The 27,472-nt window shown below is 35.7% G+C and overlaps 2 protein-coding genes across 2 annotated transcripts in view; one reads left to right on the top strand and one right to left on the bottom strand.

Moving 5' to 3' along the window:
- The window catches only part of LOC145675649 (myrosinase 1-like), a 56,853-nt gene that overhangs the window by 16,246 nt on the left and 13,135 nt on the right, over window positions 1–27,472 (top strand). The window contains exons 6-8 of the mRNA XM_081746216.1: window positions 13,711–13,805; window positions 14,453–14,600; window positions 16,020–16,168. Of these exons, the coding sequence (XP_081602342.1) occupies window positions 13,711–13,805; window positions 14,453–14,600; window positions 16,020–16,168 (392 nt within the window). The remainder of the gene's footprint in view (window positions 1–13,710; window positions 13,806–14,452; window positions 14,601–16,019; window positions 16,169–27,472) is intronic.
- Window positions 16,591–25,726, bottom strand: LOC145675644 (uncharacterized). Its single transcript, XM_081746202.1, has 2 exons — window positions 24,370–25,726; window positions 16,591–19,539 (listed from the first exon to the last, which is right to left on the bottom strand). Exon 2 carries the CDS (start codon window positions 19,526–19,528, stop codon window positions 17,546–17,548), a length of 1,983 nt encoding a protein of 660 aa, XP_081602328.1. The 5' UTR covers window positions 19,529–19,539; window positions 24,370–25,726; the 3' UTR covers window positions 16,591–17,545.

Consider the following 27,472-nt stretch of genomic DNA (forward strand, 5'->3'; position numbering starts at 1 on the left):
ATGGTGATCTTCCGCTTGGTCACAATCCTACCCAATGTGCGTCTGTCTCTGTCACGCAACACACTCGTCTACACTGGTGCTTCGCTGATGCGTTTTTTTCGGAACACTCGTAGGTAGTCATGACCTTCGAGACTGTGCCTCTTGATACAACAAACATTTCCGCTACTTTCGTTACGGAAGCTCCCACCATACACACACACACAATTTGCCCTCTTTGAAACTGTGTTATCTCAGACATGATTTACGATAACCTGCAGGGCAGGGCCGCCTTTCCGCTCAAGCCACATTAGGCACGTGCCTAGGACGCAAAAAATTGGAGAGCAAAGAAAGAGAAAAACTTAAAATACACTGGTGCAAAAAACGCCATTTCCGTTCCGGCTGAGCTACCTGGTTACAAACTAGCGGCTAATGTAAATCGGCCATTCCATGCAAAAGTAAACCTTGTAGTGAAATTTTCATGTTGTTGGTATTTAACTGAAAATGTGCCTTAAGTTAGCGAAGAATGTGCAACATTGAGTGAAAAAAAAAATAAACGCAATTAAAATTTGTTTTGTCCAATTTTGGCAGTTTGAATTTACTGAACTGCCTGTGCATTGCCGGGAAATATTTCAGGCGTTTGTTTGGCAACACTTATTTATCCATGTTACTGACTTTGAGAAAGAAACGCTTGGAGGGAAAAAGTCATTATCTGTTGTGTGTATGATGCAGTGTTCGGCAGTGGATTATCACTTCTGATTCTCCTAGAAATAGCTCAGCACTTAAAAGTGTTTCGGATGTCCCGTCCGTAAGAAAAAAGGTAAAGAAGTTCTTTTTATGTTCTGTAGAAAAATAATAACGTTCTGAAAACACATATGTAAAGGAAGAAATGTCATTTCAATTTAATTTCAAAGTGTGATCAACCAGTGATTCATATTTAACAAATAAACGAATTAAGAAAATGTGTCCCGTCCGTAAGATGTACTCAATACAGTTACTATTTGTTGTCATCACTGAAAGAGGGGCTACAATCGTCAGCAATGAAACTATACAAAAGGTTCAAGATTTCTACAACCGTGACGACATAAGTAGGCAAGCTCCTGGAAAGCGCGATTTCAAGAGCGTTAAAACTGATAATGGAAAAATTAAAAAAACAAAAGAGACACCTTTTAATGACAGTAAAAGAAACATTTGCTTTGTTTCGTACAGAGTATCGTGAAATTAAAGTAAAAAAAAAGTAGTTCTACGAATTTCACTCAAGAGAATGGTGTGGGAAAGGGTTAAATCTTGACAGATAGATGTTTCTACAGCCAGGGAATTTTTCAAATGCTGCACTGAGATTTGTACGCCCGACGGAATTTAGTTATTCTTCGTTGGTGAAGAAATTGTGAGTGAACACAGGGATATTCTCGAGAAAAGGTGGACCCGCGTTTGTTGTATCCCGCAAGTTCAGTTTTGACATTATTTTCGCCCTGTTGATGAGCGTCAGATTGAAACCGAAAGAACTGTTCAATCTGAGACAAGTTGTTACGAAGTGTGGAAGCACGCTGAGCTAGAATCTTCAGATTTAGATCCAAGTGAAGAGATTGAAGTTCGTCCGAAAGGAACGCGAGTGAAATTCAGTGATATTTACTCGGATTCCGGATAATAATGTGATAACCCCCAATAAGTAAAGCAGAGTGACATTAAAAGTAGCCAAATTGGTTAAAGTGTTCGAAGAAATTACGCACACACACAAACAATTGTTGTCACTTAAGGTGGTGTTGAGAAGAATGATGTTATTGAATTTTTGTACGTGATTCCGAGTTTGCTAAATATTTTAAAATGTAAATTCAACTGTTTACATCCAAGTGAAAAAATCTGTGAAGTTACAAGTCTCATCCAATCTCATTGTCTTAATATCGTAGGCCAGACAAAATATTTGTAGTTTTCTAGTAATATTGCAAATTTAAAAGAGTAATATGCTATGTACTTGTTACATGTAGTTGTGTTAATTTTTAAAAGAGTTCAAGTGCATAATTCCTTTCTGTTTCCCGAACCTGTAAACATTATGTCTAGTTTTAGTTCTTTTGTGGGTAATAACTAAGTTCAGACAGTAAAGAGTGTTCCAAGAAGTCCTTTTTAGCAATTATTTTTTTGTCCCGTCCGTAAGATAATTCTTGGTCCCGTCCGTAAGATTACTAACTCTTTTTTTATTGAGTGAAATATAACTTTTCTCAGATGAAACGTGGGCAACGTGTAGGTAAATAGTTTAAACCCAACAGAAAAAAAGAATAAGCTTGCTAAAATTTTGCAATTCGCAGGAAATGACGCTCAAGTTGACGTCTACAACAACATGTGTCCAAAAAATGTCCCGTCCGTAAGTTTAGTTACTGATCATCATAAAGACGGTAAAATCGATTTCTGTTATTAAAAAATAAGGCTAGATAAAAAGAGCCCAGCTACCAATCTTAAGATATATAAACAATCCTGTATATTTTTTAGAATTTTGTTTTTTTGTTACAATCGTGAGCCAAAATGTCCCGTCCGTAAGAATGGAATGGCCGAAATATGATACGTATAATTTTACTTTCTTAATTGAAAATAGAGATTTATATTAGCCTACTTGATAAATAAGAATACTTACGGACAGTTATCTGAGGATAACTGGGGGTGGAAACAAACTGTTAACTGTACTAATATTAGGAAAAATACATGTTTTCTGCTATTAGCAGACAAAAACCGAAACTATGGAAATGATTCCTTGTGCACTTTTTAATTATAATAATTTACGAGAAACCTATAAATGCAATATATGATAAACTGAACATCATAATTAAAGAATTTTAAAAAAACAATTATAATATACTTTTGATGAGTTTAATGTGTTGCTATTAAAAGCGTGCCCAATAAATTTCAATCTCCTGTACATGCATGGGATTATCTTGTTACTTGTTGAAGTAGCAGCAATTATAGGGGGCGTAATAATTTGAAGGGCCTAGGGCGCCAGCGAGGTTAAAAACGGCCCTGCTGCACGGACCGGTCGCTGAACTGTAACTGGCCCATATATTCGATCCTCCAGATTGTATACCTCACAGGATGTGCCGGTGATCCCAGCGACACCTACCATTCAGACACAAATCGTGTTTAGTGATGAGCAAATGCAAGACCAAGACCAAGACCGGGGTGGTCTTAGTCTTGCACAGCCAGTCTTGGTCTTGGTCTTGCTTGCAAGAGTCTTGCAAGTCTTGCTTTTAAAAGATTTTATACTTTACATAGGTAAATTTTACTCTGGACATAAGGGACAATAAATTCTACAATGTGCCAATAATAACAGAAATACAATGTGTTTCTAAATGTAACATAGTTTACCTTCTTGTAAGTATGATGGTAGTATACAACATAGACGATGACTTTTATTTTTTTAAATGGGTGTTCACGCTTCACTACTTATAAGATAAATCACAACGTTTCGTTACCTTTTTTCATTTTTTTAACAGATCCAACACTCCAGTGGTTCCCAAACTGGGTGGGCTACCTCTGAGAAACATGAAAGCAAATCAAGAACGCACAGATTATTGAGATACCATGAACTGCAAAATTATTTTTACACTCTAAAGGTGTTGGAGTTTTCTTTTCAACCACGATTAGCTAATTCTTGCATTAAACAAACTTCCAATTAAATATTGAGATTTTGTTTTACTGATTCGAATATGTACTCTATGGGGCAGAAAGGTGGACATTATGAAAAGTTGCAGACTTTCGAAACGTGAGCATGGAGAAAAAAGAAGAGAATTAGCTGTGTTGAACGGAAAACGAATGAGAAGGTGTTAGAAATATTAGCAATAGGGGACAAAAGAAGAATTTTAGATATTGATAAGAGGAGAAAGAGGAACTGGTTGGAATATTGGCTGAGGAGGACTGCCGTGTCGTGACAAAACGCTGTAACTTTGGCGAAGAAGTTTTGCGAAAATCAGCCTTAAAGTTTTCATCCGAAAATGTGATCTGTATCGTATAGAACCAGTGTATCTTGACTTTGGAAACACGTGGTTACATGTAATGTTACGTAGAGGCATGTTTGTGATTAAATTTGGTGAAAATTGATTGGTTCACCATTATTGCCTAGTTACACTGGTTCTACACGATACAGATCACATTTTCGGATGAAAACTTTAAGGCTCATTTTCGCAAAACTTCTTCGCCAAAGTTACAGCGTTTTGTCACGACACGGCAGAGGACGTGCTAGAAGGTATGGTGGAAGGAAAGAGAGGGAAGGAGCGCAGGAGACTGTAGTTGAAGGAAGGTATTAAAACAAAAATTGCTACGCTTAGACGAAGAGACTAGCTGAGGACCACTGTACATCGAAGTTTCTCAGTTGTAGCAAGTAACCTGCCAATAATGGCAGAATAGCTATGATGATGATATGTTTAGCAATATTCACCAAAAAAAGAGAGAAAAAATTAAAATAATAATTATTATAATCAAAACTCTTAATATTTTAGAATAATTTGAGTGAAAACTGAAAACGACTCAAATGTCTATATATTTTGTATAAACTCAATTTAAATAAATACTTTTGACCTATATTAAAAATACAAGATAAGGGCATCAAACCACAAGTTATTTGAAATAACTGGACAAAATCAGTCTCATTTGTGAATATGGATAACTAGCATCAATTACCCACTTCGTTGGGTTAATTTTTTTTTTAAATAACACTATGTTTTGACAGTCAGTCACTTTTTACTATTACTAAAGCGTTCTCTGATATCCGTCATTTTCGATGGTTATTATATTTCTCTCGCCTCCTCCTTCCCATGTTGCAGGGCTGAATTTGGATTTAAACACCATCAGAAGTGTCACTGTTTATCTTAGACCCCGAAAACTATGGAATTGGCACTAATATCGGTCATTCGGTCATTTTAAATAAATTTATATATCTCCTCCTCCCTCATGTTGCAAGGCACAATATCGGAAGTGTCACTGTTCATCTCAATGACCTCGAAAACCATGGATTCAACCTTGATAAGTTGAAGTTGAAGTAAAGTTGAAAACCTGCGTGTCAAAAATATTGATGAAGCTGCAAAACTACACTCAAACAAGTGACGGCAATTCTGTGTGGAGAGTTTACAAAAAGCTCTGCGAGCTATTTGATCCAGAAACTGTTTAGCAGATTTAGTTCCATTGCCTAAGAGGAAGAAGCCAAATGCAAGCGCTGCAAAATCAGAAGAAAGGGCCAGCTAAACAACATTCTGAGATATTAACATCAACTCCATGCAGAAAGCAGATAGAAGGGAAGTCAAAGAAGAGACAACAACAAGCACAGAAGTTAAATACAGAAAAGGGGGAAGGGCCTGTCAAATTAAGATAAAAGAAATTAAGAGACATGTACGTAACAAAACTGGAATGCCATCACAAAAAGGAAAGAAATTTGGCGATGATTAAACTTTGCTAAACACCGAAGATGAAAAGAATTGATGAAAAGGATTTATGTGACGATGATGAGTGTGATGATATCTTAGAAACACTGAAGAAGTCTTGTTTCATTTGTGAGGAATACGGAGTAGATGGAGAAGAGTGCTATCGATGCTTATGTTGTGGGCTGTGCAGTGGTTTCGATACTCTTGAGCACTGCTATTCAACCGGGGGTACGCGAAGATTTTCTGGGGTACATAATCCAAAAATAAGCATATTTCCAATATTTACTGAATGATCATAATTAAAAAAAAAAAAATTAAATTTCCAGTGTTAATTTTTTTCGGATGTGCAGTTTATACCCCTGTAAATAGTCTTTAGATTGGCACATTGATTGTCCTTTTATTACATTTCTCAATAAACAAAACATGCATATTAAGTTTAGTAAGTTCATTTCGATATAATTCATTTTAAACAGTTTTAGGAGTGCAATTGGATGGCGAACTGTGTCCAGGGGTACGAGAGAGAAAAAGGTTGAATAGCACTGCTCTTGAGGACTTTGCACGTGACAGATGTCGTGCTTTGTAAAACGGTATTGTAGATTCAGTACTATTTGTTTCCTATTTACTTGTGAACCCAGGAAAAATAATTTTGTATCACTATTATTATTTCTTACTTACATTAGACTTACAAATTCGTAAGCTTCATAAGTAGCCTCCAATAGCCTTAATATTACTGTGTATTTTTTTCTTATTTTGATATACATTTTTTTTTCTTATTTTGATAAAAGTAATTTAGGGTTTCATTTCCCCTATTTAAATAACATGGAAATTTAATTGATCGTCATTACCCCACGGATAAAGGAATGCCGACCAAATGTATTTTTTAAAATTTTTATTATGCTATGAAAAAAAGCTTCTTTCATCCTGAGAATTTCTAACATTTATATCACATAGCCAATATATTGGTCGATATCCTCCTCAAATTTGTTCATTTTCAGGCATTTTTCATTATTGTTTGCAGTTGTTCTTTAGGTGTCTGGGATTACTCCGTTCTCCCCTACTTATAAAATGCTATTAAATTAACTAATACTTGTATATTAGTATCCAAACTAAGCAATAGTGCAGAAATCACTACGCTAAAGTAATTAGGTCTATAGCATAATAAACTGATCAGTCATTTCTGGCAGCTGTGAGAAAAAACGCTATGAGTTTATATAATAACGTTTTGTAAATATTACATAATTCACTCCCTATAATTTAAATATTAGGCCTATGCATGATTTGTTTATTTTAAAACTTATAGGCGCCACTGATACACCCACATAGATATTTTTCTTCTATCAATAAAATAATCAGCGTTATATTATTTAAAGCTTGGTGGATTACATAACTGTTAGTTTATCACACAACTATTCGCGGTCATTAGGGTAATGTACGTTGATTCATGAAAAAGATAAACATCAGCTCTGTTATTATTGTTCCACTTGAGTACGTTGTGCTTATCTTATCGGGCTCAATAATTACATGAGTAACACACATAACGAGTAAACATCCTTCACGATTTCTTTGCTGGCGTAGGAGTTGTTGCAGTCTTTAATCTGCACCGGAAGTCTACCATGTCAAAGTCGTGATTTACAGTTTGCACGTAATTCACCTTATAGCCGTGGCAACAAATGGATACAATGCTTTACCGGATGTGTTTGATTCCATACAAACCCCCGTTAGTCGATGCTTCTCAAGTTCTGTATCGTTATTTTTTCGTCTTTTGCTTTTGCCAACTCAAGAAAGAGGATTAAACGAATTTAGAGAAAAAATGCAAGCTTGTTTATCTGTGCTGAAGACAGATTCTATATATACACTGGGAATGAAATCCTTTCTCCTGTCCATTGATGGGCCGTGTAAAGCACTCACTTTTGGTAAGTGGGATCTCTGGGTCCAAGGTGACCAGAATTTTCACTTGCGAAAACGGGACGCATACGAATCGGCTACGGGGGGGGGGGAGGAGGGATATCTGACTTCCAGATTGCATTTTGGGACTCAGCAGTGTTCTCAACTTACAAAATACACAAGTAAGAGTGATAACACACAGTTTCTAACTTTGCGTGTACCACACAAATAATGGTTCCCGATTGCAAGTTCTACCCAACAATTCTTTTAACTAGTTGAACACTCAGAATTCCCACTCAATTCCCACCTGAACCACGAACACTCAATTCCCATATGAAAATTCAGAAGTTCTAGACAGGGCTGAACCTTAGCAACGAGTGTTGGTACGGAAGAGAGTAGAATTTGCATTGACAATTTATATTTTGAATAATAATTACGGGACACCTGGGTCATTTTTACTTAAAAACGGGACATTTAGGCGTCCCGTTCGAGAATCAGAAAAAAACGGGACAACGGTTGGAAAAAAGGGACTGTCCCGGCTTAAACGGGACGTCTGGTCACCTTGCCTGGGTCGATTCCAGCTGGCACAAAGCGGAGTTTTGGTGGACAAACATCACTTGCGTGGGTTTTCTCGGGGTTCTTCGATTTCTTCCAACTCTCTTCATTCCACTATTTTGTACGTTATCATCACCGTCTCGTTTAGCCTCGGAGTACAAACATGGGATGTTAATCTTAAAAAGAGACTTCCCGCACTGAGATATCCCCAGTTTATGACATCATGAGACTAGTGAGTACGAGCATCATGGGGGATAATGAGCTCAATGAGCGAGAGATCGAGCTAGCGTGAGTCTCATTAAGAATTGTGAGTCCGTGAAAACGATTCTTAGCGTCAGCCTTACTGAAACTAGTTAGCGTGAACCCCATTGAGGACAGCGAACGTGAGTCCTACGAGGAAACTCGAATAAGTATCGCTAAAAATGGCTGTCTCTGGTACGTGGCACCACACTATTATGATTAGAAGAAAACAAAGTGAACATTAGTTTCATTTTGGTCTTACCCCGTTTTGGTTTTAGTGGTTGTAGGGATTCGTGAGATTTCCACTTGGATGATTGAACGTAAGTCATACCCGTATATTCACTCCTCATTATCAAATAAATAATCGATTTAATAAAATTGGTATTAGACTTGGAATATTGCAGTACATCTGTGACAACGTAGAGAGGTTGTCGTCGATGTTCCTTATGTTAGTCAGAGCAGGGGTCCTAATCCCCTCCCCTCTAAAGGCTGTAACGCCAAACTCCTTACATTTAATTTACACCTCTTCCTACCACAATACGTGAGATCATTGGTAAAAAAAAAGGAGCTCAAGACTCACATTGCAATCAATTAAACTTTAAATTTAAATGTAGTTGATTTCAACGTAAAATTGATAATTAATCTTTGTGCACTTTAGGATGTTTCATTTTGTAATCACAAAATAAGATGCAAAATTTTTGCAGACTTTACTTATGCCCTACTGATGAAAAAGTCTCAGTGATGTAAAAGACATATATAACAAATTTCAAGAATATTGGATAATATTTAGAGGTTGCACACTTTGATTAACTTCGTAAAATTAGGCAAAAATACAATTTCTCAATGTTAATTACTTTTATTTTTAAAAACTATACATCACAAACTTAAAATAATACTAAAACTAGACACTAAGAATGATAGGTAGTTTGATAGGCAACACATTTATTATATTAATGAACTTTGAATGATGCAATCCTTGGTTTTGTTCTCTTGGTAACGACTTTTCTGTGATGCTCGACTATCCTGAACAAGAATTTTTTTGTTCGTTCCTGACTTTAAACTTCTATTTTTTTTTTAATCAGAACAATTCCTCTTTCTCCGGTACACTTAATTGAAATTTATTTTAATTTTACTTTTTAACTGAATTAAAATTCTCTATGCATCTCGATATTTACTTATAATACTCAACAAAATTAATGAATATCTCAAATTATCTCTTCATAGATAGTAACCCTCTTCTCAAGTGATTTACTGATTTTTTATACATATATTTATGTTAAGATTCGCCTTTATTTAGCCGAGGCGAGTCAAGGGAAGTGGTGGTAGTCCCGCGTACTTGACTAAAAATAGTTCTGTTTTCCTGTTTGCAAAATTAATTTTCACTCCTATATAAATTATTAAGTGAATTTTCGTCATGTATGTGTTTCAAGATTATTGCCTATCCGTATTGACAACAATTTTTGGTAGATTTAGAAAATTCTGAGGGGAAGGAGCTTGATTATATTTGTTATATAGTTCTGTGTTTAATCTGGAAAAATCAGATTACAAGGCAGAAAAAACATTCATTAAAATGATTATGTATTATGGCGGCGGGGGAGAGGAAGGGAGAGCAAGAAGGTATAATAATGTAGTAATTACCTGAGTAACTAGTTTTGGTTTTTTGTCTTAGCGTGAAATGCGGCACTTTTATTTTACATTAGATATCTCCTCCCCCCCCAAAAAAAATTCTAACGACACTATTGGCGTCGTTCCTCCATTGTGAGCACCCCTGAGTCAGAGAAAACAAATTAAATACCATTCTACACAGAAGACACATATAGCTTACAATTTAAAGAAAGAAAAAAATTGTTAGCTACTTATTTTCATGCACTGATCTTCATGTACTAGCAGAAAAAAAATTCTTATTATGACCTTGCACTGCAAGGCAAATATTTTTCTTCTTTTTAGTTTTGTTTACATACTTTAATATTGTAGTCGTTTACATTATATGCGCATGCCTATTTACATTGCAATTCTTATTGATTAATTTATTTATTTCAAACATGTTTAACAGAAACACGATGCTGGGATTTTTAATCTATTTTTGAACACAGTGTATTTGTCTACATATTAATTTCACTCGCAGAATCAGCTAATAAGGACATTGAATCAAAGCACTGTAAGACACAGAAGGGGCAATTTGCCAAGAGTGACAGTTTTCTTGAATAATTTGTGACGTTCCTGAAAGGTGGAGATGTATTGTAGGTAATGTTCCATTACGTTTCTTAATTTACAATAGTGTGTGGAAGAAAGATAGGATTTTCCCCCTGAGCCTACGTTTATTGTCCGAAGCAAAAATCTGAAATTTTGACGAGAATTTTGAAATGATGTAGTCACTTTTCATGTGTATGATACGGATACATGGCTAAGGGTATCCGGGCACCCCTATAGTTGTTTAAGCATTCCAAGGTCTGGACAGCTTTGTTTAGAATTTTGACTATGAAACTCACCAGTCAAAGAAATATACCTGAATAGGCCCACTTCAGGGTTATACTAAAATCAGCGCAACTGTATGACACTGGGAGACACTGTGGCTCAGTGGTAGAACGCTTCTCTCTGGTGCGTGGGGTCCCTCTTTCGATCCCCGGCCAAGTAAATTTGTGGTGGACATCATCGTACTCGTGGGTTTTCTCAGGGTACTCCCGTTTCCTCCCAGGTCCTCATTCCACCAATTCTTCTCTCATTATTCATTTTCTTTAATCATCTGCCTCCCCTAGGCTAACGGACATAGTCGTGGGTCGTTAAACTGAAAGATGTACGTGTACATCTTGGGAAATTTGCTGCAAGTTTGTTTATAGTTTGGTAATTGACAAGACACAAGCAACTTAACGAGGAAATCTTAAGGGTAGCTTTAAATCGTTGTGACGAGATTTATATATTTGGTCTAGGAATTAATTCGTGCGGTTTGGGACGCACACATTGAAGCTGTAGTACAAACACAAAATACATAAATACCTTAAGAAAAATATTGTCCATCGCTAGCCACCACTTTCGCCCATCTGTCAGGCAATGTACGGATTCCGTGGCGAAAGAAGTCCTCATCCTTGGAAGCGATCCAGTCAGAGACCCATGTTTCGATATCTTCTGAAGAAGTAAACCGCTGTCCAATCAAATCGTTGTTCATGCAATCGAACAAGTAGTAGTCCGAAGGAGCAACGTCTGGTGAATACGGCGGGTGGGGTAAAACTTCCCATCCGACATTTTCTAAATAGGTTTTGACCGGTTTTGCGACATGTGGGCGAGCGTTATCATGTTGAACAATAAGTTTATCATGTCTGTTCTCCCATTCTGGTCGTGTTCTGGCCAGAGCTTGCTTCAAACGCATTAACTGTCGTCGATAACGTTCTCCATTCATAGTTTCACCCGGTTGCAGCAGCTCATAGTACACCACACCTTTCATATCCCACCATATGCACAGCATAGCCTTTGCACAGTGAATATCTCGTTTTGGTTGTGATGGACCTGGTTCACCTGGTTTCACCCAGGCCTTTTTTCGTTTAGGGTTCTTGTAATGGATCCACTTCTCATCACCCGTAATAATTCGATGCAGAAACCCCTTTCTGCTCTGTCGTTGAAGCAGCAATTCGCAAATGGTTTTTCGTCTTTCAATTCATGTGGAACCCAATGTGACATTTTTTGAATCATTCCCATGGCTTTCAAGCGTTTGGAGACTGTTGTTTGATCAACGCCTAATGCTGCTGCAAGTTGTTCTGCGTTAGACACGAATCCTGCTCGAGCAATGCTGTCAATTCTTCGTCTTGAAATTTTTTTGGCTGTCCAGCTCGCTCTTGGTCTGCCAAGCCGAAATCACCACTTCTAAATCGTGCAAACCACTTCTGACACGTTCGCTCAGCTAGAGCATGGTCACCATACACTTCCACCAAAATACGATGACTTTCAGTCGCACTTTTCTGCATGTTAAAGTAATGCAGCAGGACACCCCGCAAAAACACTTTATCAGGCACAAATTGCGCCATGTTCACTTAACTACAAACTGGTGTTGTTGACGCTTTAATCCACTGCCCTATACTACGAACGATACGCGATGACAGGGGTTTGCAACACATGTGTGGATACACGGAACTGTAGGACGCTCCGTTCGTTGCGCCATCTCTTGTCCACCCGCACGAATTAATTCCTAGACCAAATATTTCCAGATCCACACAGAGTTATGTCGATTTTGAAAAACTTTCGAACGCTTTGGCCTCTGTACTGGATCTTCATATAGACTTACAGGTTGTTTCCTCCATCTAACGCAAAATTTATGAAGTAAGATAGATCAACTGGGACTGACAAATTCCTATAGGGAAAACGAGGAAGTATTATACTTCTGTGGAATGGTGGACGGACTTGCTTTTCTTCCCTGATGTTCATTCAATGTCTGAGGGAAATTGATCACTAGATACGGCTGTAACTTTAGGCTATGTGCACAATAAGAGATGTAGGTTCGCCCCTGTGAGTACGTACAATCCTCAAGGTCTACCACAACAATTCTACAAATTTGGATGTTTTACCTGAAAAAAAAGTTATTCTTGTCAAAATAATTTTGTTATATCCTACACATGCCTTATATTTGTCAACAGAACTACGTGCTTCTCCACTATTACTACAGGCAAGCAAAACGATGGGTATCGCCTTCATCAATATAACACAAAGAGGATATCATCCATCACTCCTCCACAAAAATAACCAAAAAATTGGATTTAAAAGCGGTTGCTCCAATACAAAAGCTATCAATCTTTAGCTAGTCACACCTACAATTCTTACTTAGCTTGCCTTGGCTTAAAAAAAAAATTACCCATCCTAAACCTCTTAGCTTACCTTGGCTCTAAAAAAAACTTACCCATTCTAAACCTCTTAGCTTGCCTTGGCTTTAAAAAATGTTACCCATTCCAAACCTCCTAGCCTTGGCTCTAAAAGAAGTTACCCATTCTAAACCTCTTAGCTTGCCTTGGCTTTAAAAAAAATTACCCATTCCAAACCTCTTAGCTTGCCTTGACTCTAAAAGAAACTTACCTATTCTAAACCTCTTAGTTGCCTGCGGTCTAAGTTTCCTTGCTGACTTAGCTTGCCTGAACTCTGTAAATATTTGTCCACATTCCCTTTGCTTGCGTGGGCACTAGAAACTCTTCCCTGTAACTCCTTACCTTGTCGGGCTCTGCAGATTTCTTTCCCTTGGCTTTCCTAAGCCTTAAAATCCGCCATTTAAAAAAAAAAACGGTCTCCGGACCAAAATTGTAAAAATACTTACGTTATATTGTACGTATATTGTATTTAACTGACAACAGCTTTCAGTTTACAAGGTGTTCATAATTTAATTGCTATATATCAAGCAAATAATATTTTACTTTAGGTATGAGCCCGAATAAGTTTTCCACACAACCGAAAACAACCATTACGAGGGGGAGGTTTCTAAGAGACACATATTTACCGCCCGAGATAGACTCGGGCTACGTCCAGTTGCATTAAAAACTTATTACTAGTCCTATCGGGGCTTAGGATAAAAAGTGTTTATAAGAAACAAGAATTCCGGAAAACACTCACGAATTACTTTCTATCTTTTTGATACCAATCTCTTAGTTTGAAAAATAAATGCTAATTATTTCTTTCTTTTCAGGTCTTATTGGAATATCAATGGGAATTGGGTGGTCTGAACCCAAAACAGACTCGGAAGAAGACCAACAAGCTGCAGTAATTGCAATGCAATTTACTGTAAGTATTATTTGGACCTTTTGGATGCCAAAATGCGAATTTTTCAAGAGACAATTTTGAATTTCAATATATCGTGAAAAATTTATTTTTATGATTTCAACCAAAACTGATTATGGTTATTTTCTAATGCTGGTAGTCAATAACATTCTTTTGATGTGATTTTCGTGAGATATTGAAGTTCAAAGTTATTTGCTGGAAAATTTGAAGTTTAGAGTTATATCATTGTCATCCAAGCAGTGCATTTGTTCATGAAAGAAAAATTGGCCTTCACATACCTAATTGAAAATTATTTTAAAAAGTTTAATATTACTTGAAGAAAAGTATCTTTAATATTGTTTCTTATCGTATATATTCCTTCTTTCCGTACTGAACATGCACATCTTAGGTGATTGCATTCCAGTGTGACCCTAGCGATCTAAAGCAATTCTGTGACAATCACTCATGCTCTCTTTTCCATCACAGAAGTCCACTTACTAATCCTGTTATTTGACATACTTCTGTTATTATACTTTCTTTTCTTTTTTTCTTTTTTTCTTTTCTTTTCTTTTTTTTTTTTTTTTTTACTAGATCCTAATCCACGTACTTTTAATACAAACTGTCTAGCATGTTTTCAACTCTTTCAACTCTCTGTGTGTTTGAATCTGTAGGCTGGTTGGTATGCTCATCCAATTTACAGTGAAGAAGGAGATTACCCTGCATTAATGAGAGAAATCATCGACCGTAATTCCTACAATGAGGGAAGAAACAGATCACGACTTCCTGTCTTCACTCCAGAAGAAGTAGAGTATATCAGAGGTGAGAATGAGTTCTTTTAATTCAATAATTAAAATTGTTGTGTCACACATAAAGTAAACTAAAGTCCACTAAATGTACAAAAAATGCCATTGCCGTTGATTGGGCAGCAGCTTGAAGCTTGAACTTGAAGCTTGATTGGGAGCAATGGGAATCCTTGAGGAAAGTCACATCGTTTCAAGCTAGGGAAGAAAACTTACCTAGAACATTAGAGAAGTATTCTTCCCTAACAAGTGAAACAGAAAAATAATCTAAAACTATAAATTTTGTAAGAAAATTAATGGAAACATGATTTCCAACCTGAAATAAAATATGAGAGTCGTACAAATGAAGAAGTTCATTTAATAGGCGTTTAAGCTCACGAAATGGTAACGAAATGGATCTGAATTAGTAGACGAAGTTCAAAAGGGAGAAGAGTAGAACATTTATATCGAGAGAGAGAGAGAGAGAGAGAGAGAGAGAGGGAGAGAGAGAGAGAGAGAGAGAGAGAGATTTCTAATACGTTTCAAGAATATTGTAGGGAAAATATTAGGATTAATGGATGCAGCTGTAAGAATATATTGTGGTCTTCAGGATAGTAAAACATTGAGTTATAGAGATCAAATAGTTGAAACTAGAAGAAAGTAGTTAAATGGTTTGCTTGTAGAAAATATTAAAACTTAAGTGAATTTAAAAACAGAGGCTTTCAATAGGTCTAAAATAAATTAAAAATCACTTGATTAATTTGATAAACTATTTCTAATTTCGAAAAAAGCTATATATGTACCGTACGTTGATAAAAATTCATTGTGTGAATGCTGGACACAAATTTAATAAATTAAGTTCTTTATCAGTATATTTTAACATTATTTTAATTATTCATGTTCCATTTTGTTTTCTTTCGAGTGTTATTGTGTAAAAATCTTAATTTAAATAATTAATAGTGTTTATAAACGACGATAGGAAAACAGAAAAAAATGTCCCTTTGCTGAACATCAAATCTATGATCAACATATGACTCTCGGAACGTTCTTATCAAACAATTGTGATGTTTATTTTGTTTATTGCTAGAAATCAGCCTCTTCCACCAACGAGGAATTACCTGAAACTGAATCGGAATAAAATGTAGAAGTCAATGTATCATTTAATTTTCTGTGAATAGATTTCTAAAACGATTTTTATTCCAAATTGTTTATAGATATTAATCTTTTCAGGATTTACTTCAAAGAACGACCCATAAGACAAAACTAACTTGTTATTGATTGCAAAAGGTCGCACTGTATATATATAATTACAGAGCATAAATCTTTCATATAATATTATGTACAAATCTATACTTGGATCAGAAAATTTTGTTTTTCATACTTAATTTGGCTTAGCGGAAATATCACCTTCATTTCTACTTACATCCAGTACTAAGATCTTCATGTTTTATTTTGATAGGTACAGGTGATTTCTTTGGTCTGAACCATTATACCTCACATCTAGTTGAAGCCGGAGTGACTGGTGCTGACCCAAGCTACGATAGAGATTCCTCTCACATACAAAGTTTTGACCCTTCTTGGCCAGGATCAGCAGCTTTCTGGCTTAAGGTAAGGTTATCATTATTATTACTCATATATGGACAATATTTTCAGACTTTCACATACTAAGATTCCAGTAATAAAATAATTATAAATTTGGCTTACAGTCAAGAATATAATTCACTTCTAAATAAACTTATGTACAGGTAGTTTGTAATTTTCCGAATTGTCAATAACTTCGAACGATTTTAACACTTATTTTACTAACTGAATAATAAATGTAGTCGGGAATATTTCAATCTTGAAGAATTTTTTACTGAATTTACGAAGGCTTTCTGGGAATTAGGAATTAGATTTCTGGATTCTCGGCATCTATGGCCATTCAGCCCGTCACGTATATGAGGGATGACGTCCCTCGGAGAGCACACTGTTGTATGATTGACGTTTGCGTTTCGCGCAGGTTCTTCTTTTTCTTCAAATAAAATAGGATCTCCTTTTGGTAAGCGTGAGAAGTTTATTGAAGTTAATAAGAAAAATAGAAGTTACAAGTTCCACAACAAACAACTACAAAATCTCACTGACTGTTCTTTCAGTAAAATTATTAAAGTTCCACTTTAGATAAAGATTGGAAACACTAGATACGACGAAATACAAAAATATATGAATTCGAAGATATATATATATATTGTTCCAAGATTCTAGTTACATGTAAAGATATATGTATATAGAACTAAGATACTATTTACTATTTAATTCTCGTCCCTAAGATACAGACCGCAGAACGAAAGATGATAATATGATCGTCTATCCCTGGAATGTGCCAAACATTGTATAGTCACTAGTATATAAAACTATCGTAAGCACAAAGATCGAATCATCACATGAGTTTAGGTCGACACGTGGACGCACGTGGAGACCTATCATACAGACTTTGAAACTGGACTTAGTAATCCATGCTCTCACTGCGTGATGTACACGCGCGTACATTATCATACTTCCTTGAAAAAGAAACCATTACAAAAGAGAGTATTTTGAAAGTACATACACTATCATCACATATGTGTGACCCTTCAGTGACCCTACATCCTGTTCTTGGCTGGCACATTATCAATAGCTTAAAGAATAAAGATTCGTCTTTTATACAATATTAACATTGACTTCAAAAATAATATAACAACTATAAAATACACTAACTTATAATCGAACCCCGATCCTTTATATACACTATGTACAGTGACATTCCAGGTAAGTACTGCTAAGAGGGGAGGTGCATCGAAGGTGATAAACAAAATAAGAAAAAGAAAAAGAAAAAATAACAGTAAATATATGTTCATACAACACCTCCCTCCTTTTTTGAATTTTCATATCAAATTGCGAATTTGGTTGCGAATTTGGATACTGAAAATTCACAGTCTGATATGAAACATTAAAAAGATTTTTTTTTTTTTACCTTTCCTTACGTAGATTAGGACTTTTCTTAGATGAGACAGCTACCTGTAACTCATCTGTAATTTCAGTAACCTGCTCAGCAATTCTTGACATGACTACAGGCTCAGTGGTATCTTGTTTTTGATTTATTTTGGTAATAATAAAAGGTTTAATGCATATTTGTTTACAACAACTATCATCATCAAAATACCTTTTGAAAAAGCGAAAACATTTACATCGGTAACAACAACAAAATATTAATATTAGAGCTATCAGAACTGTACCAAAATATGAAAACCAAGAGAGATGGGTTACCTTTTCGGAATGAAGTAGTTTCCATTGTTCATCATCTATTTTCTTTTCTACTTCCTGAATTTTATGGCTTGCTACCTTTAAGTCACTAACCGAATTAATTACATGCTGAATAGGTAGGTTAATTTGCATATCTTCCAGGTATATATGAGAATTTAATATTTCACAACAATTATCAGTAAGATTTAATTTCGGAGTAAAGTCTTTACCTGTAACATTGGTTTCGAACCACATTTGTGTTTGGAGGATCGCCTTCAAACCATAAGCTTTACAATTATTATCTAGATGAATAATACCTGAATTTGCTAAAATTAAATCATAAGGTTCAAATCCATTACATAATATTGTCATTTTCTCTTCCTGTGGAGCAGCAAAAATCCACTCATTATTATTTAAGGTTACGAATATACAATGATCAATTTGTATCACATGTTTATTACAATCCATGGGAACATAATGAACATATTGTAATAATTTCATTTCACACTCTTGATTTATATGGCTAGACAAGATAGGAAACGTTTGTTTACACAAAAACCAATCTTGTTTAAGAATCTTACATTTATTGAACTCAATTTCAGTCATTTTTGCGTAATATTGCTTAATTGAATCAACTAAAAGGTAAGGTTTTTCAGGTTGAATAAAAACAAATTTATTTGTTGTATTCTTTATTTTAGTGGGGAAGGGAGTTAACTTATATACTAGATAACGAATGGAATCTGTCAAAGGGAGACGAATTACATAGGCTAATATTCCATTATTGATAAACACATCTAAATTAATTATTTTCAATAACAAGTAACTATTCCTAGTACTTGTCCCAATTGGTAAAGATAACGCACTATGGAGGTCACTTTGACTAGCCTTCCAATGTTGGATTATTTGATAAGGAGTGATTATGTGAGGCTGTAATACACCTTTCTGTGCATTTAAAATTGCTTGCAAAACAATTTCATACTGATCCTTTAAATCTCTTAAATACCTTTCAACTTTTGCGATATGTTCATTTATTGTATACTTTAAATTTAAATCCAAAAATGCTTCATTTAAATGTCTCTCTCTTTTTGATATCTCTTTACTTATATGCTCTAAACCTTGACTCAAAATATTTTCGTTAGTCTCTACTGTGTGAAGAGTGTTATTAATACCTTGTAGGGTAGATTTAACAATAGTCATCTGCTCTTTACTCAATTTCAAGAAATCTAATTGTTCTTTTTCTAATTTATTGATTTTCTGAGTGTAATAATTGGCATCTTCATCGTCCAAGGTGCCAAATAGAAATTTAGCAAGGTGACCAATACCATCTATTAAACCTCGTTTTCTTCTGCTTTCTTGCGAAGAAATTTTTGTTACTTCTTTTATTATTTCCTTAACCTCTTTGATATCAGATACCTTAGTCAAAACTTGATTTACGAACACTGTAGCACAACTTGTTTTATTTGATTTCACCACTGAGTGTCTACACAGGTTTTGTGTCCTATCTACGTAAGTTTCCAAATTACGAAAGCTTATATCTAGCTTAGTTAAGTTAACGTAAGAGACCAATTGCCAGTAAGTATTATATAACTGAACCTCTCCTAAAGAGTCATAATAAATACCTGCCGTATTTTCAAATTTCTTTATGCGTGCTCCAAGCTCTAGACTACTACATATAAGAGAAACCAGTAGAATAGCTTTAAGTCCTATCATTTTGAACAATCCTGTAAATATAGAAACGTTATTTTACTTTCCTTACTTTTTTTTTTTTTTTTTTTTTACAAGATAACATGAAGAATTTGAGTTACTTAATAATACATCTTTAATCTATTGGCATGCACAGTCATCTCTTGTTTGCCAACCTTTAAGGTACAGTTTACACCTTTTGTTCGGATTATATCGTACGGTCCGCGCCAGAGACTGTCAAGTTTCTTTGATCTGCCGCGGCGGACTGACTCATCATATAATAACACTTTATCTCCTTTCTGAAAAATGCATTCGTTTTCGTTTCTATCATAATATTCTTTACTTTTCTCCTTTTTGTCAATGAGGTTTGCTCTAGCTAATCCGCGCATCTCCTGCAATTTGTGTTTCAACTGTTTTACATAATCATCGTAATTGTATACAACTTCAGAAGGTTTTCTTTGTAATACACCTGGTACATTTACAGGTTTCCCGAATAACAGTTCGAAGGGAGTGTATTGAGTGGAACTATGAGGAGTAGTATTATAACAGAAAGTAGCATATGATGCTAATTCGTCCCAATTATTCTGATTTTCTGCCACATAACATCGCAAGAAAAATTTTAAAGACTGATGGAATTTTTCTATACCACCGTTCGATGCCGGATGGTATGGGGTAGTATGCAGTTTTTCTATTTGTAACAATTTACAAATACGCGTGAAGACATCGCTTAAGAAATTACTTCCGCAATCAGACAATATACTGTGTGGAATGCCAAATTTTAGCACTACATTCTCGACAAAGGCTTTGCTGATTGTATCAGCATCTTGAGAAGGGATGGGAATTGCAATAACAAATTTTGAAAGGTTATCTTGTACAGTCAATAAATATTTGTTTCTATGTTTTAAGGTTTCTGGGAGAGGCCCGACTAAATCTAAAGAGACCTTTTCAAAAACTGTACTGGGCGTGTCAGTTATTACCATCTTCATTTTTACCTTTTGTTGTGTGTTTCTATTCTTTTGACATATTTCACACCCTTTTATGTAATCTTCAACATCTTCCTTCAGTTTTGGCCATTCTTTAATGTCAATATTATTTAAAGAAAGGTACTTCCTAATCTTTTCATAACATCTATTCATTCCTATATGTCCACCTAGAATTTGAGTATGAAACTCTTCTAAAATTTTGTTTTTCGTTTCTAAGTCTAAAGCTTCAGCTTTTTCTTTCTGTTGTGAATCACAATTTGATACCCTATCTTCTTCTTCAATAACATCTAAAGAATACATTCGTGACAAGGCGTCAGAATTTGTATTTAAGCTTCCTTTCTTATACACAATTTCATATTGATATTCCTCTAAAAGTATTCTCCGTTTTAAAAGTCTAGATGTCGGATTTTGTACTCTAAAAACCCACGTTAGTGGCTTGCAATCTGTGACAAAAGTTACTTTTGTTCCGTAAATGTATGGTCTAAAAACTTTGCTAGCCCACACTAGAGCCGCCAGTTCCCGTTCAGTCGCTGAGTACGATCTCTCTGCTTTATTGAAAACTCTACTAGCATACGCAATTGGAAGATCTTTGTTTATTTCACCCTGTGAGAGAATAGCTCCGCAGGCAAATGCCGAAGCATCCGATGTGATTATAAAAGGCTTTTTAAAATCAGGATACTGCAGAATTGGAGGAGTTGTCAATTTCTCTTTAAGAGCATCAAATGCAACTTGTTGTTTGACTCCCCAAGAAAACTGGACGTCTTCTTTTAATAAGGACGTTAAGGGTAAAGCAATTTTACTGTAGTCTTTTAGAAATTTCCTATAATATCCAGTAAGTCCTAGAAATCCCTTAATTTGTTTCTTAGTCTGAGGAACAGGAAAGTTCTGAACTTTCTCTACTAATCTTGGATCTGGTTTTACTCCGTTAGGTGTAATGACATGTCCTAAGTATGTTAATTCTGGCTTCAAAAATTCAGTCTTATCTACACTTAACTGCAGGTTGCTTTTGCGAAATCTTTGCAAAATCTCACGTAATCTACTATTATGCTCTTCTAAAGAACTAGAGAAGACCACTAAATCATCCAGGTAGATGAAACAACTCGTACCTGTCAGCCCTGCTAACACTGTATTCATCAATCTTTGAAAAGTGGCCGGTGCTGTCGCCAGACCGAAAGCAAGTCGCTTGAATTGATAATGATTTTCAGGTGTACTGAATGCAGTTATAGGTCTATCCTTTTCCCTAATATAGCATTGATGGTACCCACTATGGAGATCTAAACTGGAAAAGTAACGCGCATTGGCTAAATTACTCAAAATGTCGTCTATGTTAGGTAACGGAAAGGACGAATGGACACATAGATCATTGACAGATCGATAATCGACTATTAGTCTATATTTCTGTTTTCCTGATGCATCGAGTTTCTTTGGAATAAGGAAAATAGAACTGTTCCAAGGAGAAGTTGAAACTTCTATAATATCTTGTTTTAACAACTCTTCTATTTGTCTATTTAATTCTTCCTTATGACATTCAGGCACTCGGTAATTCTTTTTGTTAACAATTTTGCCTACATGTTTAGGATCAATAATAATTTCATGTTCAAGAACATTTGTAGCAGTTAGTTTGTCTCCTGGTAGAAAGAAAACATCATTGAATTCATCACAAAGTTCAAGTATACTTTCTTTTTCTTTGGGTGGTAAATGACCTAGCCTTAAAAGCTTATGAAGTAATTTTAAACGTTCAGTTAAACTTTCTGAATTTGACTTTTGTGGGACCCTGTCTTTTTCACATTGAATATTTAAAACATGGTTTTCTTCTAATTTCTCTAAGTCTATCGGATCTAAAGTAATATTCTCTACTGAAGAATTCACATTTAACACACTAGCTATACATTTATTTTCTTTCGCTACTGTCAAACAAGAAGAAAGAAAAACACCCGGTTTAATCTCTCGTTTTTCTACAATTCCAATTCCTGTGCTGTTTGTGGGAACAAAAACTAACTTCTCGCATCGAGCTGGAATACTATATGTCAACGGTAGTATAAGCTTATCGCTGCCCTTGAGGTCAAGTTTCTGGCAAGCATGTGTTGACAAGGGAGGAGGAGGAGGAGGATGGAATTCTAACAAACAATTTTTTTGTTTCAAAAAATCACGACCGAGAATGTGTCTGCCTTCTGATAAGCATCCTTCAGAAATAACATGAAATTTATGTGAGAATTCTACTCCTTTTATCACTAACGTTAGATAAATAGTACCTAGTGACCTAGTTTTAACATTGTTTAATCCTTTCAACGTCACAGTTTGTGTTGTATTAATATTCTTTCTAAAACTGCATGGAAGTGCATGGATTTGCCAAAGACTTAAATCACTGCCTGTATCTAAGAGAAAAGTTGCATCAACATGCAATTCTTTAATGAATGCCGTAATAGTACCTTCTTCTTGATTTGTTACTATGCAACCCTTCGTGTTATCTGAGATGCAAACAGGTTGCTCATTTACATCCATTTGCGGTTTCCCTGACCATTACAACTTGAGCACATCTGACTACTGCAGGCTTTTACTTCATTAAAATGCAGAGAACTTTGTTCTTTATCACAAATTCTCTCATTTCCACTAGTATTTACCCTACTAGTATTTCCACTAGTATTTACCTTACTAGCAACATGCAAACAATTGCTATAACCTTCCGTGCCTCGCGCGGCGCTCTCGGAAAAATTACAATTAACCCCTCCTGTGCCTCTCGCGGCGATCTCAGGAGAATTACCATTAACACATCCTGTGCCTCTCGCGGCGATCTCAGGACAAATTTCACAAACATGTACCGTTTTCATAAACTGATTAGAAGAATTTCCTCTTTCCTTTCTTTTCTGTAATTTGCATTGAGCTTTGGTGTGACCTGGCTTATGGCATAGGTAACATACTAACTCTTTCTTTTGAGCTTTCTTACTATTTACATTAGAAAAGGGGAGAGAAGTGTGGGAAGTGATCTGTGTTTCTTCTTCTAGAGCGAGTTCGATAATATATCCTAAGGATGTATCATCATCGCTTTTAGATCTTACAATCATTTGAATTCTGTCATTTGTTAGCCCCTGAATAAAACTTGCTTTAGCTAAAATTTCAACAAGTGCTATAGCTCCTGGCAATTTAGATGCATCTATAACACGAGCAACGGCTTCGCGTAATTGACTTTGAAGAGTGTCTACTTTACTTGCCCATGATGCAATTGAATCAGATTTGGTTTGTCTAGCACTAAAAAGCTGGCATGCATAAAAATCAATAGTTCGTCTAATGGAATAATTTTCTATTAATATTTGTTTAACAGCTTCCCACGTAGTAGTGGTTTTTCTAACTAACAATTTAGATCTAGCATCCCCAGTTATTTTGGCTTTAACAAATTTCAAAAGGGTACTATGCTTAGCTGGGTCAACCAATTCAAAAGCAGCGTCTACATTAGACAGAAATTCTTCTAATGCTTCTCTTTTTCCCGAAAATGGTACCGAAATTAACTTTAGTGCTTCTGACACACTACAATACTCTACTTCTGTATCAGAAGAATCAGCACTACCAGTGGTAGCCATTGGCAATTAGTACTTACGTTAAACTATACAATTTAAATTTACAAAAATTTTGTTAGCGACAATACCTTTCTTACACCTTCTGTTTTGCCAAGTATTCCCAAGATTAAACGAATGAAATATTTTAATCCTTCCCTAGAGGAACGGTGAATACTAAAGCCTTCTATCCTAGACTGTTCTTGTCTTGATTTTACGTTATTCACTTCACAAGTAAACAACAACCGCGGTGACCAAAGAACAAATCTTTTCTATCTCCAGGCGTAACACTTTCAAATTTTGGAAGTTCAAACAAGCAATGAAAATTGTAACCCACCTTGAATTTCCTGTGATGGGGGGTGCTGCTGGCGTCGATCCTGGTACTTTCCTGATGTTGGTTTAAAGATGAGGCCTCTGGATTTCCACAAGATCTCGGCTTGGAATGCTGCTCAACTGGGACCAGCCACACTTGAGAATGGTACTGCTTACTGGATCTCTGGAACTGGATGCAATAAAACTGGAACACTGGAACGGTGTATACGCCGAGGTATCCGCTACACCTTGAACAGGCAAGCTTCTTGCACTCACAGTAAAAAAGGTATTCTCGACGAAGTGCGGTCTGTATCTGGACGTAACGATATTTTAAAACGTATCAGCTTCGTGTCGAAGAACGAACTCTGACTACAATGATGAATGTTCAACTTGGTAACTGTGGAACGTGCACTGGAATCGAACTTCGAGTACTTCGGTTGAGATCCTGCCTAGCTGCCACCACTTTATTTTCCTGTTGTATGATTGACGTTTGCGTTTCGCGCAGGTTCTTCTTTTTCTTCAAATAAAATAGGATCTCCTTTTGGTAAGCGTGAGAAGTTTATTGAAGTTAATAAGAAAAATAGAAGTTACAAGTTCCACAACAAACAACTACAAAATCTCACTGACTGTTCTTTCAGTAAAATTATTAAAGTTCCACTTTAGATAAAGATTGGAAACACTAGATACGACGAAATACAAAAATATATGAATTCGAAGATATATATATATATTGTTCCAAGATTCTAGTTACATGTAAAGATATATGTATATAGAACTAAGATACTATTTACTATTTAATTCTCGTCCCTAAGATACAGACCGCAGAACGAAAGATGATAATATGATCGTCTATCCCTGGAATGTGCCAAACATTGTATAGTCACTAGTATATAAAACTATCGTAAGCACAAAGATCGAATCATCACATGAGTTTAGGTCGACACGTGGACGCACGTGGAGACCTATCATACAGACTTTGAAACTGGACTTAGTAATCCATGCTCTCACTGCGTGATGTACACGCGCGTACATTATCATACTTCCTTGAAAAAGAAACCATTACAAAAGAGAGTATTTTGAAAGTACATACACTATCATCACATATGTGTGACCCTTCAGTGACCCTACATCCTGTTCTTGGCTGGCACATTATCAATAGCTTAAAGAATAAAGATTCGTCTTTTATACAATATTAACATTGACTTCAAAAATAATATAACAACTATAAAATACACTAACTTATAATCGAACCCCGATCCTTTATATACACTATGTACAGTGACATTCCAGGTAAGTACTGCTAAGAGGGGAGGTGCATCGAAGGTGATAAACAAAATAAGAAAAAGAAAAAGAAAAAATAACAGTAAATATATGTTCATACAACAACACTATATAATGAAAGGGAAGGAAGGAAGAAGCCTAGTACCATTATGTTAGGTACCACCCCAGCATTTGGATGGTGTCAATGAGGGAAACCCAGGAGAAACCTCATTCAAGATGGCTGGCCTGAAAAAAACTTACAATTTTTTTGACCGAGTGTCCTCACCGGGAATCGATCCCGGGACCACTCGCACCAAGGCTTTCTGATCTCTTCTAAAATATATTATCGCGAATATTATTTTGTTTTCAATTGTATCATCTTTAAATACGTAAAGCATGTATATCAAATAAATATGCATCAAATAAAGGTGTATCTTTGCTATAGACGTGGCTCCAGAGTTCTGGAAGGATATTACTTCGACAGTGATGGCGAAACCAACTTTGTAGCTATCCCTCCTCCTTTCAGTTTTGGGGCCTTTTTCACCTTTAAGGCGCTCTTTAAATTCTGATGTGAGCAAGGGCACCGATGTTGTGGTTTCCAAAGGGAGGGGGGCAAGTATAAGCGACGTTTCAAAAATAGTTTCAAATTTTTCTGTAAGTAATGTAAAAATTCTATTGGATTTTCGATCTTCTGAAGTATAATTTCCTCTAGGGGGGCGAGCGCCCCACCTTACCCCCCTGATGGGCGCACTTGGATGTGAGGCACAAATATTACAGGAAATTTAACAATAATTTGCCATATCCAGTAATATGTCTTAGGTATAGGATTATTGAACTTAATTTTAAATAATTAACTTAACACAAAGAAATCTAGCTATTTAAACAGTGAAAAACAATTGATCTTGCCACGCTGCTCAACCTATTTCTTCAATTTGTATTTCTCAATCGACTCTGTAAAAATCATATAGTAACGTTCCCATTGACACATAAACTTATTAACAGTATAGCCCTAACTAATAAAAGAACTAAGTTAAGGTAAAAAGTTAACTAGTTTTTCGAATATTTACAATATTTATTAACTCATAAAATAGAATCACGGTAATATTTCAAGATACATTGAAACTCAAGTATGCACTCGATTTCGATCGTTCCTAAACAAAAGAATAATTGATTTACACTTTTTTGACCGAATGCCCCCACCAAGAATCGAACCTGGGACCGCTTGCACCGAAGGCGAGAGCGTTAGCAACATAGCGACTACGCTACGCGGGGCCACACATTTCTTTCTAGAAATAAAAAGAATATATGTAATTAAGATCGATTCAGTACCTTTATATATGTATATATATATATACATATATATTACTACGTTGCATCATATCAATAATATTTACACTTTTGTGTCCTGCGACTACGGACACCCATATTTTCTTCCTCCCACTGGATGTCTATTATTCATCTTTTTTTTTTCGTAAATCATTTTCACATTGTTCTTCCTTAATGTTGAAGAATCGGGGAGGAAGTTAAAAGTTTTTTTTTTTTTTCTAAAATGCACCCAATTTCACTTTAGTCAAAGGAATGCCAGCACAGATAAATGCTTCACATAAATCTCCGAAAACCACAGAATAACATGATGTAGCAGACTGCCGAAGAAGGTTTTTTTTTTTTTTTTTTTTTTTGTTCAAATTTAGCTTAAAAGTCCACGTTTATGTTTCTTTCTCTGTATACGATGTTCCACAGTAAAATTTTCTTTCACTTGCAACTGCTGTATCACACACCTTCCAATAGAGAACAGAATTGAAGTCGAACGGGGGAAAGGGAAGAGAGAGATGTGATTCATACAAAAATCACAAACTCTCAACAATGCA

The sequence above is a fragment of the Thermobia domestica genome, chromosome 2 (assembly GCF_964235325.1).
Source record: "Thermobia domestica chromosome 2, izTheDome1.hap1.1, whole genome shotgun sequence".
NCBI classification, from domain to species: domain Eukaryota; kingdom Metazoa; phylum Arthropoda; class Insecta; order Zygentoma; family Lepismatidae; genus Thermobia; species Thermobia domestica.

Bases quoted from the DNA above. Each gene is read 5' to 3' on its own strand.
- LOC145675644 (XM_081746202.1), bottom strand. From the start codon at position 19,528: ATGATAGGACTTAAAGCTATTCTACTGGTTTCTCTTATATGTAGTAGT.